Here is an 18,398-nt window from a genome sequence, read left to right as displayed (position 1 = left end):
CTCAGCAAAAAGAAATAAAAAAAAAAAAGATTAAGAAGTGAATCCCATTCTTAGGCAGCCAACTAGATAGAGAGAAGAACCTTAAGCTCTTAAATTTGCTCTTCATCTTTTCCTTTAAGCTTCTTAGAGAAACTAGCAAAGGAAGAGATGATTTTTCTCTCCTTCCCCATCATTGGTCATACTATCTTGCAACAAAAGCACATGACAACATTCAAGGGAGAAGGTCCTCAGGCCACAGAGTCCAACAAGGTTGAGAGAAGTTGCTAAAAGGAGACAAAACCCAACACCTAGAGCTGAGATCTGGCTTGAGAGAAGGAGGGCCCAGAGCTGAGACTTTTTCTGCTCTCAGGGCAAGCATTCTTACCCTAGGACCTATAAACATAAGTTCAAACTAATTTGTGAAGGCTCATGAGGTTTGGTTTTTAGGAGTTTTAGGAGAGCACTTTGAATCAAAAGTAGTCATCTCTTGGCTACCCAAGATGGAATAGATTGGGCCAGGTCAGAAAATCAGGATAGGTTAAAACTTCCATGTTTTGATTTTTCTATTTCTACTCTAGGAAGGGAAAGAAAAGAAAAGAAAAGAAAAGAAAGAAAGAAAGAAAGAAAGAAAGAAAGAAAGAAAGAAAGAAAGAAAGAAAGAAAGAAAGAAAGAAAGAAAGAAAGAAAGAAAGAAAGAAAGAAAGAAAGAAAGAAAGAAAGAAAGAAAGAAAGAAAGAAAGAAAGAAAAAGGAAGGAAGGAAGAAAGAAAAAGGAAGGAAGGAAGGAAGGAAGGAGGGAAGGAAGAAAGGAAGAAAGAAGGGAGGAAGGGAGGGTGGGAGGAAGGAAAGAAGGAAGAAAGGAAGGAAGAAAAAGGAATAAGGGTGGGAGGAAGGTTGAGAAAGAGAGAGAAAGAGGGAGGAGGGAAGGAAGGGAAGAAGGGAGGGAGAGAAGAAAAAAGGAAAGGAAGGAAAAAGTAAGTCTAAAATAGATATCAATTCTGGAGACATATGAAAGCATCCTAAGCTGGCTGAGGTTGGGGAACAGATCAAATCCATTTTCTCTGTAGACTTTCCTTTGAACTCCACCATTTCATATCTAACAGCCATTCACTCATTATCGAGAAAAGAACACAGGATTGGGAGTTAGAACACTTGACTTTTGGATCCCTGGTAAAATGATGTAGTACAAAGGCAGCTAGACTTAGAGTCAGAAAACACAAAAAACTTTGTGTTTTACTCTGCCACTGACTCTGTGACAATGGACAAGTTCCTTCATGTCTCTTTTCAGTAAAATGGGGATAATAATGCCAGCATTGCCCAGCACAGTTTTAATAAAGAAAAGGTTTTACAGATCTTATTGCCTTTTATAGAAATAGAAATGCCACTTATATGACAGTGGAGCATGAATGGAGTATTGCACTTGGACTCAGGAAGACCTGAGACTCCGTAATTGCAGATTAAGTTAGTTAACCACCTCCAGCATCAGTTTCCTCATCTGTAAAATAATGATAGCAGCTACCTTACAGGATTGTGAGGACCAAAAACAAACCGCAGGTGTAAAGTGCTTTGCAAACCTGAAACTCCACATAAATGCCAGTTTAATTTGCATCGTGAGTAGTCATCTTCATACTGCTAGTAAGACAAGAGAATTGGGCTCCCAAACTTTAATATTTCTTTGACTCCTGCAGTAGTGCATATGACAAGAGTTCTGAGAGCCTGTAGGTGGCAGCTGAGCTCTGTGCCTCCCCAGAGCAATACTGGACATCTGCTTTCACCCTGATCCCTTCCCCAGCCAGAACAGGCGGCTGAGAGACAAATGCACTGACTTTTTGCTGACCTCTGTTTGGCCAGTTCTTCAGGTTGAGGGCCTGTCCTGGTTCAGCTGTCCCAGTGCCCTGCCCACTGCTTTCCAGATTTCCCCAGGACGCCTGCTGGCAGGGGGCACAGCAGGCGGGGCTGAGAAGTGCAAGGGGGTGTCAGACTCAGATGAGACAACAGCTGCAAGTCCAGGGAGAGACTGAGGGAGACAGTCAGACTGAGCTCAGATACTGGAGCTTAGAACCTGGAACCCAAGCCCAGCTCCGGACTCAGGGAACAGAAGACCAGACCAGACATTCCACCAGAAAAAAAAAGGTCTGTGGTGAGGACGTGGGGGTGGACCTAGGTAAAAAGAGAGGCCCCTACTATCCTCTATTGCTCTCCTCCTTCCTTTCTCTTCTCCCCTTCCTTTCCGGGCTCAGATCATAAAACAAAACCATTGCCCCTTTTTCTGTCCTTGGGCCCTGCTCTTTCCTAAATACCCATCCTAGCTCCCCACCCATCCCTCTCCAATGGCCCTTCTTGTCCAACTTTCTCAAATGAAGAAGTTTGATAAGATTGTTGCTAAGATATCTTTCAAGTCAGCTGTCCTATAAGTCTAAGGCATTCAGATCTTGGAAAACCAGAAAGTTTTTATAACCCAAAGAAGTGAATAGCTAATGTGAAATATCAGGTACTGTGACATTGAGGGGTGGAAGGAAACAACCATTCCTTTAAAATCAGACCATGATAGTTAGAACAAACTCATCTTCACCCTTGAAGTTCTTTGTCCTTTAAGAGCTGCTCTCTTCTCCAAAGATCCCAGGTATCCTTAGCCTCCAGAAAAAGGAGAGTCAAACAAAATCAAAAGGAGAGGTGGGAGTAAGTGGGAAGCTTCCTGCTGTTGTTTTTTTAGCATATGTGGAGACAGCCGTGGAGATAAGAGGGCATGGCCCTAAAAAACGGAGGCCTTTGGGGAAAATGCTATGCCATGATTTGGGATAAATAAGGGACTTTTGTGCAGGTAAACCAAGAGCTCCTTGGCTCCCAATTTTCAGGAGGAAAAGGGGAAAGAGGAAGCATATATTAAGTGCTTACTCTACACTAGGCACTGAGCTAGGCACTTTACAAATATGATCTCATTTGATTCTTACAACCCTATGAGGTAGGTGCTAGCATTAGCCCTATTTTACTGTTGAAGAAAATGAGGCAGAAAATGAGGATTTGAACTTGCCTTCCTGACTCCAGGGCGTTATGGGCTCTGCCACCTAGCTCCTTTCAGGTGAATTGATCACGATTCAGAGGATTTTGAGTTCGAAGGGCTTTAAATATTCTCTGCTCCAGCGTCCTCTTTTTATAGAGAGGAAAACTAGGGCCTAAGAGAGAAGCAACTTACTCAGTCACTCTGATAGTTAAATGCAGAGGCGGAATTTTAGCCCAGGCCCTCTAGTTCCAAATCTCATTCTTTTCCGACTGCATCATGTCTCGCTGGAAGACTGTAGCCCCTCAACACCCAGGTGCCCAGGGAGCTGTCTCTCCTCTCATCACCCCCTCCTCTCTCTGGCCGCACTCAGAGGCCAAGCATCACGTGTGATGGGGGTAAAGGGGGCTTCGAGATCGCTGGTGGACTCTGGATTTTGCCAGAAACAGGAAGTTTTGAGTGCATGGGCTGGGATGGGGGGAGTGAAGGGGGGGGTTGTTAAAAAGAGCCAAGGGAATTTTGTAGTCCTCTAAGTCCAGACGTTATTTTCCCTACCGGCACCATTTTCTCCCCTCGGAAAGAAAACACAGAAAAAGATAAGGGTAGAGGGCAAAGTCCTTGCTGCAAGGACACTGGATTTTGTGGACAAGGAGGAGGAAGGAGAGCCCGGAGGCTGAAGGCTTTGAGAAGCACCGGGAAGGGAGAAGCACCGGGAAGGGAGAGGCGGTAGGATCACTGAGGAGGCTGAGTGAGGAATGAGGTTCAAGGACTGAGTGGTTTGAGTGAGTGGAGAAGCTAAATGAGGAGAAGGGGACCAAAGTAAGTAGGAGGTCTGAGGTCCTGAGAAGTAACTGAGGGTCTGAAAGGCCGGAGACTGAGGATATGGAGGGAGCTTGGGGGATTGTCTGATGCTGGAGTTTGAGGCGGAATATTGAGTGACTAAGGAGCGGAGGGCACTGAAGGCCCGAAGGCGGGACTGACCGCGGGCCGAGGCTTTCAGGGAGAGGGGGGTCAGACAGCTGGAGGCTCTGGGTCGGAGGGAGAGTTCGGGTTAATTGGGCTGGGGAGGAAAGCGGGGGCTGCGGGGGAGGAGGGAGGCGACGGGCGGGGCCGGGGGCGGGGTGCACAGTCCTCTTCCACCCCCTCCCGGCTCCGGCCCCGCCGGGACAGCCGCCGAGCCTTTGGCTTTCCGGCCAGCTTCCCGGGCAGTCCCGTGCCCGTCCAGGCTCCCGGCGCAGGTGGCCGCGGTGGCCGGCCGCCGAGAGCCGCACTGAGCGGCGGGGACCCTCGCCGTCCCGGCCCGGCTCGGCCCCTACCCCGCGTCTCCCTCCCTCCAGCGGGGGCGCCCGCCCCTCCCCTCTCCGGAGCCCGAGCCCAGCCGTCAGCGCAGAAACGAGCAGCGCCAGCCCGGCGGGGCCAGCGGGGGCCGCAGCCCTGTCCGCGGTGCTGAAATGAAGGCGGCGGCGCGCCATCGGCCCTGAGCCCCGGAGCAGGCGGCGGGGAGCCCGGAGGGAGGAGCCGCCATGCGGGCGGCCCGGCCGGCGGACGCCTCCCTGCTCTACATCCCCGCCACGCTTCTGCTCTGCCTCAGCTCCGCCAGCCTGTGCTTGGTGGAGGCGGGTAAGGGGCCCGCGGGGTCGGGGCCGGGGGCGGGAGGGCTGCGGCAGCCGCGGGGTTAACTCCCGGGAGGATTCTGCTGGGCGAAGAGCCGGGCTTTGCCCTTGGGGGCGAGGAGCCGGGGCCGGTGAGAGGGAGAGCGGGCGGGTGGGGGTTCTGTCTGCAGACTGCCCCTCGGTCCCCCATGCCATCCGCTGTCCCCCACCCCTCACCCCCAGGCCCAAGCTTTCCCTTCCCCATCTGTCCCTCAGCACACTTAACGCTGTCCCTCCGCTCTCCAGTCCCTCATTTCTCAGTCCCTGGGGGTCCCCTTCCTCACCTTGTGCCCCGACCTCCCGATCTGTTCCCTTTCACCCCCGCCCTCCAGATCTTCCAGTCACTGATCACCATCCCACATTCCCGCTGAGCCCCCCTTCCTGGACCCTGATATGTGTTCCCAGGCCCTTTCTCTAACCCAAGAGGGAGCGACCGAGGCGGTAGCAGGGAGCACAGGACTAGTATCTGGTACCCCGTGTGTGCCCCTCCTTTCCTCCCCTTCCCCCTCAGCTCTAGGGTATAAACTCAGTCTACAGTCCCTCCCCTCCCCCCACTTGCAAAGTGTTCAAACACACAGAGCACAGCACAGAAACACGCCCTCGAGTGAATTCTTCAGGACTCAGAGCTTGGAATAGGGCAAAGGGCCGAGGGGGTGTGTGAGGCAGAGATGCTCGAGGTGAACGGTACCTGAGTCTGGAAAGAAGTATTTCGCTTAGTGGTTATGTCAAGGAAGATGTCACACACATGCACGACTGTCTGTCCCCTTGCTTGGATGATTTCCTCCCATCTGTCTCCCTTGCTAGCCCTGCCTCCATCTCTCTCTCTGACTCTACGCTTCAGTGTTTCTGACTTTCAAGCTCTGTCTCTGTCTCCCCAGCTCTTTCCTTCCATTCATTTACTCCTATTGTTCAGTATCTGTTTTTCTGCTTCTTCATCTCTGTTTCTGATTCTTTGTCTTTACGTGTCTTAGTCGATCCTTCTGTCTCCCCATTCCTGATGTCTTCATTCCTTCTGTCTGGGAGCAGTTGGGCCAGAGTGAGAACCCTCCTGGTTTATATTCCTCTAATCTCTGTGCCCTAACCCCACCAAACCTTCCTCCCTTTACTTTTTACCCTCTAACATAACCCACAACAAATGAAGAGTAGGAAAGGAGTATTTCTGAGAGGGAAAGGGAAAACAAGAACACAGGGGACATATCTTCTCTCCTTTATTCACCCTTCACCAATCTCTTACCCCCCACTTTTGCTTTCTTCCTTAACTTTACATCCTATTCTTTCCCCCTCTTAACCTTGACATCTTCCTTCTCTTTCCCTTTTTCTTAATCTTCCCTTATTTTCTCTCTCTCCATCTTTATTTCTGCTTCTCTCCTCTCAGAAGGATCTTCCCGACCTTTCCTAAATAATCTCCTGTTTTCTGTCTAGACTTCAAGATTAACCCATCCAGTCTTTCACTTATTCTATGCCCCACTAAAGATCAAATCTTTGGGATAAGCCCAATCAGGGACCTTCCAATATTCACTCAACTCTATTCCTGTTATTCTTCTCCATACCCTACCTCAGCTCTCAATATATCAAATTTGGGAAGGAAGAATCTACCAGTGGCAGACTTAAAGGTTCTTCCAAGTGTCTGTGTTAATAGGCTTTTCCCTCCCCATTCTTCTGAAGAATAGATTTATGACATGGTTGGACTGATCCTTTTGCTAAAGGTCATTGTCTTAGGGAACAGTGTCCCAAGTCCTATTTGTACAGTTGATCTCTCTCCTTCCCAAAAGGGAAGGAGGATTTGCCCTATTGTCCATAAAGAAATCCCAGGGGTGGAGAATAGGACTTAGCTCCTCTTGGGCCCTATTATTTTTCTATCCCATGGCTGAGTCAAGGTCAATCCTCCATCCAATCCTAGAGAAAATCCATCAATTATGATGAACAAGGTTCAGCTTGATTTCCCCACTGCTAGGCTCTGATTTTCCTCCCTGAGTAAATCAGAGTAGGAAACCTGGAAAACATGGGTCCCTCTTCCTCTTCCTCATGCTACAGTTAGAAGCAGAATTGATGGCTGAGTTGGTTGTGATTTTAACTAGAAGCTAAGACCACCCTTCCTGACAAATGGCTTTCACCTTTCCAACTCAGGCCAATGACTGCCACTTTTTGTCAGGATGGCAAAGCTAGGCCCTGGGTCTTTTCAGCCTTAATCCAACTCAGACTTATATGCATCTTGTTCTTCAGTTTCTTTCTCTATATGTGTACGTGAGTCTTGGTCCATCACTGGGTGAGAAAGCCAGAACAATTCAATAAGCTCCCCAGAAAGGGCCCTGAAGGATGTGACTATTTGCTCAACATCTTGGCTTCCATTAGTCCTGATCTGAGCCACCCTTAGCTGGACCCAAACAGTCAGAGGAGAGACAGGGAAAGCTAGGAGCTGGGATATTGGAGAGCTTCCCCTCTTGTCCATACTTGTTCATTAGGCAACATGGGCCTCAGAGTCCATTCTTGTCTCAAATCCTGCCTCCCTCTTGCAGACAGTCCCTCTGCCCCAGTCAATGTCACTGTCAAACAACTGACAGCCAATTCAGCTATGGTGAGCTGGGATGTGTTGGACGACGAGGTGGTCATTGGGTTTGCAATTTCCCAGCAGGTAAATCTGGGATAAGGTGGGGTGAGGGAGGGATGAGGAAGGAGTGAAGAAGGAAGAAGTATGTGCATGAGGCTGCAGCAACTGGTTTCATTTAGTCCCAGAGATGGGGCCTGCAGATGGCATGCTGTGGGAAGGGAAGGATGCATAGAAGGAATTGGGCAGTTGCTATGGGGAAGTGACCAGGTATATGTGTAGGGGTGAGGCTGCTGTTGGGTTATAGGTAGAGGATTGGAGAGAGTACAAGGGAAAGGAAATGGGTTTGCATGGAGAGAGTGGTGACATGCAAGGAATGAATAGGAACTGAAGGCAGTAGTCTAATGGGGGAGGGGTGCCTAAAGGAAATAGTGTTGGCAAGTACAGGGGTTCTGGCCTTTGCTTCTGCAGAAGAAAGATGTTCGGATGCTGAGATTTATACAGGAGGTGAACACCTCTACGCGTTCATGCGCCCTCTGGGACCTGGAGGAGGACACGGAGTACATTGTTCACGTGCAGGCCATCTCCATCCAGGGCCAGAGTCCTGCCAGCGAGCCTGTCACCTTCAAGACTCCTCGAGAGGCTGAGAAGTTGGCCTCCAAAAACAAAGGCAGGAGCTCAAGGGCCACAATTGGGGAAGGGGAAACTGAGGGAAGGGGCTGGAAGAGTGACTAGCTTGCTCAGGTCATAGATTTGTGTTCTTCAGTCTCAAACTCTCTTAAAGGCCCTCTGGAAGGCACTCTAGTCAGTGGGTATCAAGGTTTGGGAAATTTGCAGGTAGAGCCCCAGTCCCATTACAATGTGGGAGGTGAGGTGGAAAGGGAAAGAACAAGTTTTTGTATAGTGCCTACCATGTGCAAGCCCAGAAGTAAGTGCTTTACACATATCTCATTTGATCCTCAAAACAACCCTGAGAAGTAGATGATGCTATTATCCCCATTTTATAGCTGAGGAAACTGAGGCTGGGAGAAATGGAATGATTTGCCCAAGATCACACAGTTGGTAAATTTCTAAGGTTGAATTTCAATCCACATCTTCCTGATTCCAGACCCAGTGCTCTATCCACTGCACCATTTACCTTTGGAAAAAGAGACTCAAGCCCAGTCATTCTTACTCTTATGAAGAATAAGACATCAAATATGAAAAGTTGTCTGGAAAGCTTGGAGACAGGGGAGGACTGGCTTTGAATTCGGTTACCATTTCCTGTTTGACTATGGGCAAGGCATGTCCCTGCTCCTCTCCCAGGTTATTTTCTCCCCATCTGTAAAAACGATAGCCCTGATGTGCAGAAGACTTTCTGAAACAAATCTCTCAACTTGCCCTTGTTGCCTTCCTGAGAAGCAAGTTTCCAGAGAGCCCAGACTTTTGGTAGGGGATCTGCCCCACCCAGACAGGAGGGCACATTGACAGGTGGGAATGGCTACTGGGTTACAAGTGTTCTTCCCTCTCCCTTACAGATGAGGTGACTATGAAGGAGATGGGGATGAAAAGCCAGCAGCTTCGGACAGGCGAGGTGCTCATCATCGTGGTGGTCCTGTTCATGTGGGCAGGTGAGCCTTCTCACCAAGGAGGGGAAAAAGGAAGGGGAACTAAAGGAGTCTGCAAGACTGAACCCCTGTCTTCCCTTGGGCTGTGTCAGGTTCACTCAGAATCACTCTCATAAACCTCTCCCTGGAGGGCTTGGCTGCCTTGGAGAGAAAGGGGCCTGAGATTAGGGATGTGAGGGGCATGAAAAAAGCCCTGGTTCTGTCAGGAGACCTGAGCCCAAACCTAGCTCTTAGACTCACTGGTTAGCTGACATTGGGCGAGTCATGCCATTTTTCTCTGGCTTTCTCTTCTGCAAAATGAGGAGAAAGACCATCCTCAAAGAATTATCAACTCCATTCCATTCAATTAAATTCATTGAGCATTTATTTATATGTTAGGTGCTAATGATACAAGAAAAAAAGAAAAGAAAAGAAAAGAAATGATCTCTAGTGGCAAGGAGTTTTGTATTCCAAGGAAAGAGTTAATATACCAGAAAGCACTGAAAGGTGGAGTTCGTGGTGATGCTGGGGGTGATCTCTGAGAGGGTACCAGAAGCCTACATGAAGCTCTTTCCAGAGCACCTCTGGGGGCCTGGGTCCCTGATGCTTTGTCTAGTCTTTCCCGCCAGAGCCACAGATCTTTGGCTACTCGTACATCCAGGCTGGGAGATACACACTTGGAGGGGCCTCCAAGTCCCCCCTTTTTGGCCCCAGGCTTCTCCTTCCGCCACCCCCAAAGTGAGACCATTTTCTTAGAAGGCACCAGGCAAATGTCCCAAGGTTCTGCTCAAGCAGACAACCTCTTAACTGGGGGGTCAGGACCACCACAATACCCTCCCTCTCACACACACATTCTGTCCTGTGGCTGAGGCCCTTCCTCAGGCTAATCTAACCCCAGCCCTTGGCTCCATAGGTGTCATTGCCCTATTCTGTCGCCAGTATGACATCATTAAGGACAATGAACCCAACAACAAGGAAAAAGCCAAGAGCGCCTCAGAGAACAGCACCCCAGAGCACCAGGGAGGGGGCCTCCTTCGCAGCAAGGTGAGGGTACACTCTGTCCCAAGGATCCTGAAGGGGGGGAAGGTGGGTCTTGGCTGGCCTGGTTCACCTCCAGGGGGATGTCCCTGGGGTCAGCTCAGGGCTTGGCGCTGCTACAGCTGGACAGAGACCAGCTTGGCTGTAGCCCATGTCCTGGGGGAATCTCCAAATTCATTTTGGATCCTCTCCTTCCTCAGGGAGCCAAAGGCCAGTGCTATTGAAGGGAGGGGGAGGGAGAGAAGAAGGAGGAAGAAGGGAGAAGACAAGGTATCAGTTTGGGAAAGTATCTGGCCAACTGTAGGACTTTGGGCACATCACTTACCATATTCGGCATTTATTTCCTCCTCTATAAAACAGATATGAAACCCTACTCAGCCGGGCTTTGAGCACCTGCGAAGAACAGAACTAGAGGATCGTTGCCCTGATGATGGTCATTCAGCTCCTGGTCTTCTCCAGCATCTCCTCTCTACCATCAGCCTTCTCGCCTTCCTACCCCCAGAATTGGGTTTCTTTTTTTTCATTCCCTGCTCCTACTTTCCAATGTGCTTAACCCCGAGGAGCAGCATCCTCCTGTCCTCTGTCTGACTCCTTCTCTCCTGTTTCTGTTTCTCTGTCTGTCTCTATCTGCCTCTCTCCTCTCTTTGTCTCTCTCTATTTCTGTCTCTCTCTCTTTCCTTCCCTCTCTTATTTCTTTCTCTGTCTCTCTGTCTCAGTCTCTATCTCTTTGTCTCTCTCTTTCCCTATTTCTGTCTCTGTCTCTCTGTCTCACTCTCTCTTTCCATACTCCTCACTAGCTCCCAAAATATTCTCAGTAGATGTGGTTGTCATGGAATGCTGAGAAGGGATCCCTGAGCTCCAACACACCAAGGATCAATGGAAAGAACTGTAGTGAGGGGTGATATTCATGCTGTCCCTGGGCACCCAAGAAGTTGGGTGAAGCTACAGACTAAACAGGAAGCTGGGAAACAGTCAGGAGACTCCAGCATGTTCTCTGACTGGAGGGACTGGCTGGTTCCCAGCTTTTCAGTCCCCGAGGGCCAGGCTTCCCTAAGGGCAGCCAGTTCCAACCACCCCCATAGGTACGCCCCTCTGACTTCTCAAAGCCTACTCAATGGGCGTTGGCAGTTCTCATTTCTCTCCATCTCCTGAATCTAAGTTCTTATGACCATCACTGAAGCGTGTCTGGCTCTCTGCAGGGAGACAACCAACATTTCTCTTTCCTTTTGCTTTTGCCTCTACTTCCCCATACCCCACTCCACAAAGGCCCGGGAGCAGGGAGATAGAGGACCGTTCTGTTGCTTGGGAAAGCGCTCAGCTGGCTGCATGCTCCACTTTTGCCTTCCTTGTCCTATATTGGAAAAGGCAACTAAACGTTAAAAATTCCAAATCCTGAGAAAAATAAGCAAACAAATCCAGAACCCAGCCTGATCACCAGCTCTTAGCATCTCCTGTGGGAAACCACAGCACCTTTCACACGGTGCCCATAGAAGCCAATCTTGTTTTCGTCTTTTCCTCTCTCCCTGACCACTTCCCCTTTTTGGAAAATGCACAATGTTTTCAGTCTTTCTGCATCCACGCCTGCTAGACTGAAAGCACCTAGAATCTAGCCAAGCCATGTCCTTCAAATAACTTGACAGGGAAGGGGTAGGGCTCCTAAGCTGGCAGCGATGCTGCTGCCCCCCTGCTTCTTCCCATCCAGCCATTAGCAACTCTGGTTGGTTTGAGTGTGACGCACAATCTCCAAAGTGATGTGTCGGACACTCTTAGACTCTGTTCCAGTGAGTCTGGGGATGCCCCCATGGGACCTCATCCATTTCTCATCATTCAATTTCCTATATGTTTTCCTCAATTTGGCTCCTCGTGTCTAGTATGAGATGATGGAAGGGAGGTCAGAATCATTTTCAGAAGACCTTAAGCAGTGAAGGGAAAGGAGGTTCTGACCCTCTCTCTGATAGAGTTCTGTCAGTGATGGATCTAACAAGTGCCCCCATTATCTGTTCACATCTTACACCGGGGTGGGTATGAGACCTTCCTGGCATTAAGCCGATCCTGCTGGAAGAAGGCTGGTAGGGCTGATAAATTCACCAGCTGCTTGAGCACAGGTAGGGCAGGGCACGCCTGGCCCCCTTCTCTCTTCTGGACATTTCTTCAATTCTCCATCTCATCCAAGTCTCTCTATAAAAGTCAACAGAGCCCCAATATTTTGCTCTGGATTCTGAGGGGAATTGGGCTAGGAAAGCTCTCCCTACTGCCTCTTTCTAGGGAGGAGGGATGCTTAAGAAGAGTGATAATGGGGGAAGAAGCATGGGATTCCCAGATCATGAAGGATCATGACATGAAGAAAGAGCGGTCCCCATATCTTCTGCTAAAGAATGAGTATGGGACCCTGAAAGAACATCGGCGCCCAGGCCATAGCTGCTGCTCACAGTGACAGTTCTATCCTGCCACCCACCCCCATCCCCAGGCTCCTACTAGGTCAGCCACCACTTCATTTTCCCATTCGCTTTCAAATGGGTGACCAGGGGAGGTGGAAATGGAGTGAAAGGCTGAGTCCCTCCACATCAAGGGCTTCCCTATTGTACCAAGAGAGGAGCCTCTCCACCTCGCTCATCTTGTGATTTTCATCCTTGCTGAATGGGGCTTCCAGCCAAGGCTCCTTAGGGAAGAGGTCTTTACCTCCGGTACTGTTAGAGCAATAACCAATTTTTAATGTAAAATAAAAAGGAAAATGAAAAGGCAGATTGTGGTCATCTGGTCAATGCCCTGGTCAGTGGCTGGTGGTAAGCCAAGGTTATGTCAGGGAGGATGTGGGGAGGCTGCTGGGAGGAAAGATGAATTCTCTCTCTCCCTCTTGGCCTGCAGCTTCTTGAGAGACATATGCCTGCTAGCCATGCTGGAAGAGAAATTTTGAACAGATGGGGGTGCCATAAAGGAAGAGAAAAGAGCTGTTCTGTTATCATCTCTCAGCGTCTCCCCCACCCCCACCCAAATCCAAGCCCAGTAGCCTGGCTGCAAAAACATCCAGCTTGGGGCTGCTGGATGATGTTCTTCTGGTGCCTTTAGATAAAACATAGGCGCTGGATGGTGGAAATGCAAAGTGCTTCCTTTTTTGGGATGTAGGTCAATACTTCCTCTGGCCTGGGTAAAAGCAATTCTCCCATCTCTCCTGGGTAGAGCTGCTTTCTCTGGTTCAGACTTCCCAGTGGGGTGTTCTAAGCTATAAAAAGAACACTATGATGTCCCCTGACAGAAGGCTGAAAGGTTGGATAATGACTCTTATTAGGTGAAGAAAATACGGGGTTCTCGTGGCTCTGCCCGAAACTGAAGCCAGGATCTGAAAACGCACATCAGTCTGTCCTAAGAGAACCCTCCCTAAAGAATGTGGGAGACACAGGGGGGAGGAGGAAGGGACAGATCAAGATGGGAGGATGGGGCAGTCCACAGGGAAGCTGATGGCAGGAGGGAATGGTGTTTCCAAAAGCCCTCAAAAGACCACCTCATGTTACAGGGAAGTGAGGCGAGGAATATCAACAGCGCAGACTTGGTGTTTCTATTTAGCACAGAAGAGTAATAGGACCGGTTTTAGGGAGCCTATAATTGCTGTCTCCATTCTGCTTAACAAATCTCAAAAGGAGAAATTCTTTAGAGATGATGGTGATAATGATGAATAGCTCATGCTTATGCAGTAATTTATTATTATCTTGTTTGAAATGTTGAATCACCATATAAATGTTGTATTCCCAATTAAATTAAGCAGCCTGGGGACAGGGACTGTTTTTGTAGCACCCCCAACCTGCCATTTAGTAAAAACTTATTTAACACTTATTGAATTGGACTGAATAGAGCTTCACAACAATCCAATGCAGTGAGTACTGCTGGCATTATTAGCCCCATTTTATAGATGAAGAAACTGAGGCAAAGAGATTAAGTGGTTTGTCTTAGGTCATGGAGCTGATGTCAGAGGCAAGATCTGACCCCTCTACCTTACTTCAAGCCCAGCACTTTAGTTATTATGTTTGTCCTACATGTGAGTTCAAAACAATCAAACACATGAATACAGGGTCTAAGAGGCAGAGCTAGACAACAGTTTGTGTGGGGATTGCAAGCTTGATGAATCAATAGTATAAAAAAGTTTATGATCTCATGTTAGGATTACTAAGTGAGAACTGAGGTTGTCTGGACAGTGACAAGGTGAGAATTCAGGTTTTCTGGACAATTACAAGGTGAGAACTCAGGTTGACTTGATAGAGGGGGCAAGCTCATTGGCTGGGGTGGTTCTTCCCAGAAGCCCTTGCATTATCCCACGCCCATTCTCTGGGAGAATAAAAGAGAGGACTCTCAGAGAAAGAAGAAGACTCTCTGCATTACATCAGGCCTGACGGGGCTCTCTGCAGGAAGGGAAGTCACTTCTAAGGACAAGAGTTAACAGCAACTGCCTGGAGACAACGGTTCACTACAGGAAGAAGAATCTGTCTGAGAGATTTGAGTAGACACAGCAGATCTCTTCCCAGAGAGCGATCCGGCAGCTTCTGGAGACGACAGCTCGCTACATTTGGCGTCCACACGTGGGGCAAGGACTTTTGCTTATCCTGACAAGAGGAGCTAGACCAGACCTTTGCAATCTCAGGCTACATGGAGTAATTTATTTAGTTTTTTTTAAAATAAATGTATTGAGAACTACTTTTATTACTTTTATTTCCTTTTCTGATACTTCCTTTCCCTTCCCTATCCAATGAATGAGTCATCCCTTCAATAAACATTTATTAAAGAGCTAAAATATATTTAAAGATACCTACTTCCTACATTCAAGAAACCCATATTCTACAAAGAGTAAACACAAGAAAATTTGAAGAGAGAGAGGACATTAACAACTGGGAAGCACTCAGTGAAGGCTTCATGAAGGAAGTGGCCCTCAGCCTAGCCCTGAAAGGAAAGCATGTCCAGAATACCAAAAGCCATAGTCCCGTTCTCCTCTGCCCTGGTCAAAATCCATCTGTACTTTTGTCTTCAGTTCTGGGACTACCTTTTAGGGAGGACATTGACAAACTGGAATAGGCCCAGAGGAGACAAGCTAAATGACAAAAGAATTAGAACCTAGAATCATAGAATCTGAGAGCTGGAAGGCCATGTAGTCAAGCTACACACAAAAGGAATCCCCATCGTGACATCCTCAACAAGTGGTTGTCCAGTCTCAGCTTGAAAACAACCCAAGGCAGGGAGCCCATTCCACTGATGGCCAGTTCTCTCTGCTAGGAAAATCCAACTTGACATTTGCCTTCATTTGCTCCTATAATTTCTGTTCATTGCTGCTCATTCTCTCCTGAGTCCTTTGGATTGAACATAGCTAATAACCTTCCTGAGCCCACTCTTCTCCAAGCTCAACATTCGCATTGCCTTCAACCCATATTCACAAGGCCTATACCAGGGTCCTTTGTAATTCTGGCTACTCTCCTCTGACTACTTTTCACCTTAGCAAAGTCCTGTAAATAATGCTGCCCCAAACTGAGCTTGCCAAATAGGATCTGATGATTTGTGGGATGAAGGGCTGGGAAGAATATGTTCTACCATAATAAAAAAGAGAAAGGAGAAGTATGGGGGAAGAGGAAGGAGGAGAGGGAAAAGAAGAACAATGAGGAAGAAGAGAAGGAGGAGGAGGAGGAGAAGGAGAGAAAAAAAAGAAAGAAAGAAGGAAAAGAAAGAAGGAAGGAAGGAAGGAAAGAGAGGAAAAAAGGGAAAGGAAGACGGAGAGAAGAACAAAAGAATAAGAACAAGAACAAGAAGAAACTGCATTTCTGCATTTATATACCACTATGTATAGCACTGTGCTAAGCACTTTCTAATGATTATCTCGTTTGATCTTCACAACATTCTGAGAGGTAGATGGTGTTATTTCCATTTTACAGTTGAGGAAACTGAAGCAGATAAAGTTTAAATAATTTGCCCAGCGTTTGAGGTTCTATCCACTATGGCACTCGCCTCTCCTAAATGAATTTTGTTGAATTTTCTTTCAAACCCTCTTGACCCTTAAAATAATTCAATTTCGAAGTTCTTCTTATGGCCAAGGGCAGCAGTCATCAGCTCAGACTCACAGGCAGGAAGAGCATGGTTCCTAGCAAGATTTGGAGTCAAAAGACCTATTCTGGGAAATCTGGGGAGCCCCCTGATCTGCTGGACTGGGGTATCTACCATAGAACTATGAATATGTACTTTTGCTCTGTGGGGAGTGACACATGTATGGCCTCCAGTCATAACCCAGTTAGTTGCTGCTGGCTTCCAGAGTCCTGTAGCGAGGAATGCTTGTTACACTTGAGTTCAAATCCCAGCTCTCTTTCTTATGTATTAACTGTGTGACTGAGCAAAACATTGAAACTGCTTTGCCCTAGGTCAAAGATGGAGCAGACAGGAGCATGACAGACTCACTCCTTCCTTGGACATAAAGGAAAATATTAGGTTCCTACCATTTTCTTCCTTAAGTAAATACCTAAAATTCTATTCTTCATTTCTTACCACCACAGACCACTTAATGGCTTGTTTCTACATCAGTCCTAAATATTTGCCGGCACCTTTTGTTTCTTGTGTCTAGTATGAGATGATCAGGCTAAAGTCAAAAGTTTTTTTTTTGTTTGTTTTTTGTTTTTTTTTTTGTTTTGTTTTGTTTTGTTTTTTCAGAAGACTGAAAGAAAAAGGAACAAAACTTCTGAGAGAGACCTGATCCCGTCTCTTTCAGAGTACCATCAATGTTAGCTCTAACAAGTGACACCATATTTGTTCAGGTCTGACAACTGGGCGGTGAGATGAGATTAGTAACCCTGAGCTAACTCTACTTTAGAAGGCAACTGGCAGAACTGATCTGTTTGCCAGCTGTTCAAGCACTAAGGAGAGGCAGGGCAGTCTAGCCCCTCTTGAAATCTCAGGAGTCAATCCACTAAATTCACTCCTTCTAATCTTGGGGAAACATTTTAGAAAAAAATTTTTTTTTCACTGAAGCAATTTGCTTTGACGTAGTTAGCCATTTCCCTATAAAGAACACTCCTCCCCCTTCCTACATAATCATTTTGTCTACTCTAATTTTCCCCAGTCAAGAACTTCTTCAGTGCTTCCTCAGCATAAAGGTGATACAGAGCTCTCAGATCCCTAGGTGCATGCAAGTTTGGGTTACCTAAAAAAAGACATTGCAGCAATCCCCTAGATTGGGAGTAAGGAAATTTGGGTTCTAGTCTGGGCTTCAATATGGTTCCCTGAAGCCTCTCTGAGCTTCAGTCAAGACTATGATAGTCATTTTTTTATCCTGGTATTCCCAACATCTATCACAGCACCTAGCATATAGTAAGAACTTAAATGTTTGTTGAATTGAATTGAACTATATTTTAGGGCAAGTCACTTTATCTTCCTCTTTCTAAAATTGGGAGGATAAGGCTTACATTGCTCACCTCAAAATGAATCAACCTTAAAATGTTACAGAAAGGCGAATTGGGTTATTACTGCATTCCAGCCTGGAAAAACTTCAAGTGCAAGCCTAGTCTTTGTATCTGTTGTCTGAGGACCACCCTGGACAGGTTCAGGCTTAGCATGAGGGGCTTGACCTCCAAGTGGGAAAATTGGAGGAGGGAGGTCCATTAAAGTGAATGATTCTTGTCCTTTTTGTGTTATGGATCTCTCTGGAAGTCTGTAGAGACTCCTCAGAATATTTTTAAATCTTACTTTATTTTTCAGTTCCAAATTCTCTCCCTCTTTAACTCCCTCCATTCCTCCCCCCATTCTGAAAGCAAGACATAACATATCCATTATACATATGGAGTCATGTAGCCATGATCAAGGCAGGAAAAGGCAAGTAAAATAAGAAAAAATACTTCCCTCTGCATTCTGAGGAGTGCATCTATCTGGCGATAGATTGTATTTTATATAGCAAGTCCTTTGGAATTATAGTAGATCATTGTATAGATCAGAGCTCCTAAGTCTTTCACAGTTGATTATACTTAAAATATTTTGGTTATGGTGTAGATTGTTCTCGTGATTCTGCTCATTTCACTTGCATCAGTTGACACGACTTTCAAGTTTTTCTGAAATCATCCCCTGTCATTTCAATAACCTAGCAGTATTTTATCCCATTCATGTGACATAACTTGTTCAGACATTCCCCAATTGATGGGCATCCCTCTAAGAATGTTTTAAATGCATAAAATACATAGTACTAACTACAAACAAAACCAAGGGTTAATTAAAATAAAGGGAGGAAATTCTTTTCATATTCAAGTTCAAGGTTTCCCTACAATCTACTGCTCCCTTTCTAGATCCCAAATTAAGATCCTCTGTCCTTTCCTCTTTGGGGGGAAGTTGAGTGCATTTTTGTGCTTAATTGACAAGGTGTCTAGATCAAATAAGAACACCTGTTCTAAAGGTATGGAGAGTTCATGATCTATGTTGAGTGGAACGAAGGGCAGTCTCCACGAGTCTGAAGTCATACATCCCTGAATTATGAAGACTTAAGCAAAGGAAACATTCTTCAACAGGTGCCAGAGGGAAAGAATTGAAGAGTTAGATTCTCCTCCTAGAATCAAGTTCCAATTGTCGCTTGGGGGTGGGTGGGAAGAATGTAGA

The 18,398-nt window shown here is 47.0% G+C and overlaps 1 protein-coding gene across 3 annotated transcripts; it reads left to right on the top strand.

Moving 5' to 3' along the window:
• Window positions 1-1,881: 1,881 nt before the first annotated feature.
• Window positions 1,882-12,539, top strand: FNDC5 (fibronectin type III domain containing 5). 3 transcript variants are annotated; one of them, XM_074305402.1, is made up of 7 exons: window positions 1,882-2,111; window positions 4,314-4,596; window positions 7,145-7,260; window positions 7,645-7,843; window positions 8,691-8,783; window positions 9,673-9,803; window positions 10,158-12,539. In XM_074305402.1, the coding sequence occupies exons 2-7, from the start codon at window positions 4,500-4,502 to the stop codon at window positions 10,161-10,163; spliced, it is 642 nt and encodes a 213-aa protein (XP_074161503.1). In that variant the 5' UTR covers window positions 1,882-2,111; window positions 4,314-4,499; the 3' UTR covers window positions 10,164-12,539. The 3 variants fall into 3 exon arrangements, with proteins under 3 accessions (XP_074161503.1, XP_074161504.1, XP_074161505.1); XM_074305403.1 differs by lacking the exon at window positions 1,882-2,111 and adding an exon at window positions 3,610-3,702; XM_074305404.1 differs by lacking the exon at window positions 1,882-2,111 and adding an exon at window positions 3,697-3,795.
• The last annotated feature ends 5,859 nt before the right edge of the window (window positions 12,540-18,398 follow it).

Source organism: Sminthopsis crassicaudata, chromosome 3 (assembly GCF_048593235.1).
Source record: "Sminthopsis crassicaudata isolate SCR6 chromosome 3, ASM4859323v1, whole genome shotgun sequence".
NCBI lineage: Eukaryota > Metazoa > Chordata > Mammalia > Dasyuromorphia > Dasyuridae > Sminthopsis > Sminthopsis crassicaudata.
Note: the sequence above shows the minus strand (reverse complement) of the source record. Positions and strands in the feature narration are given on the sequence as shown.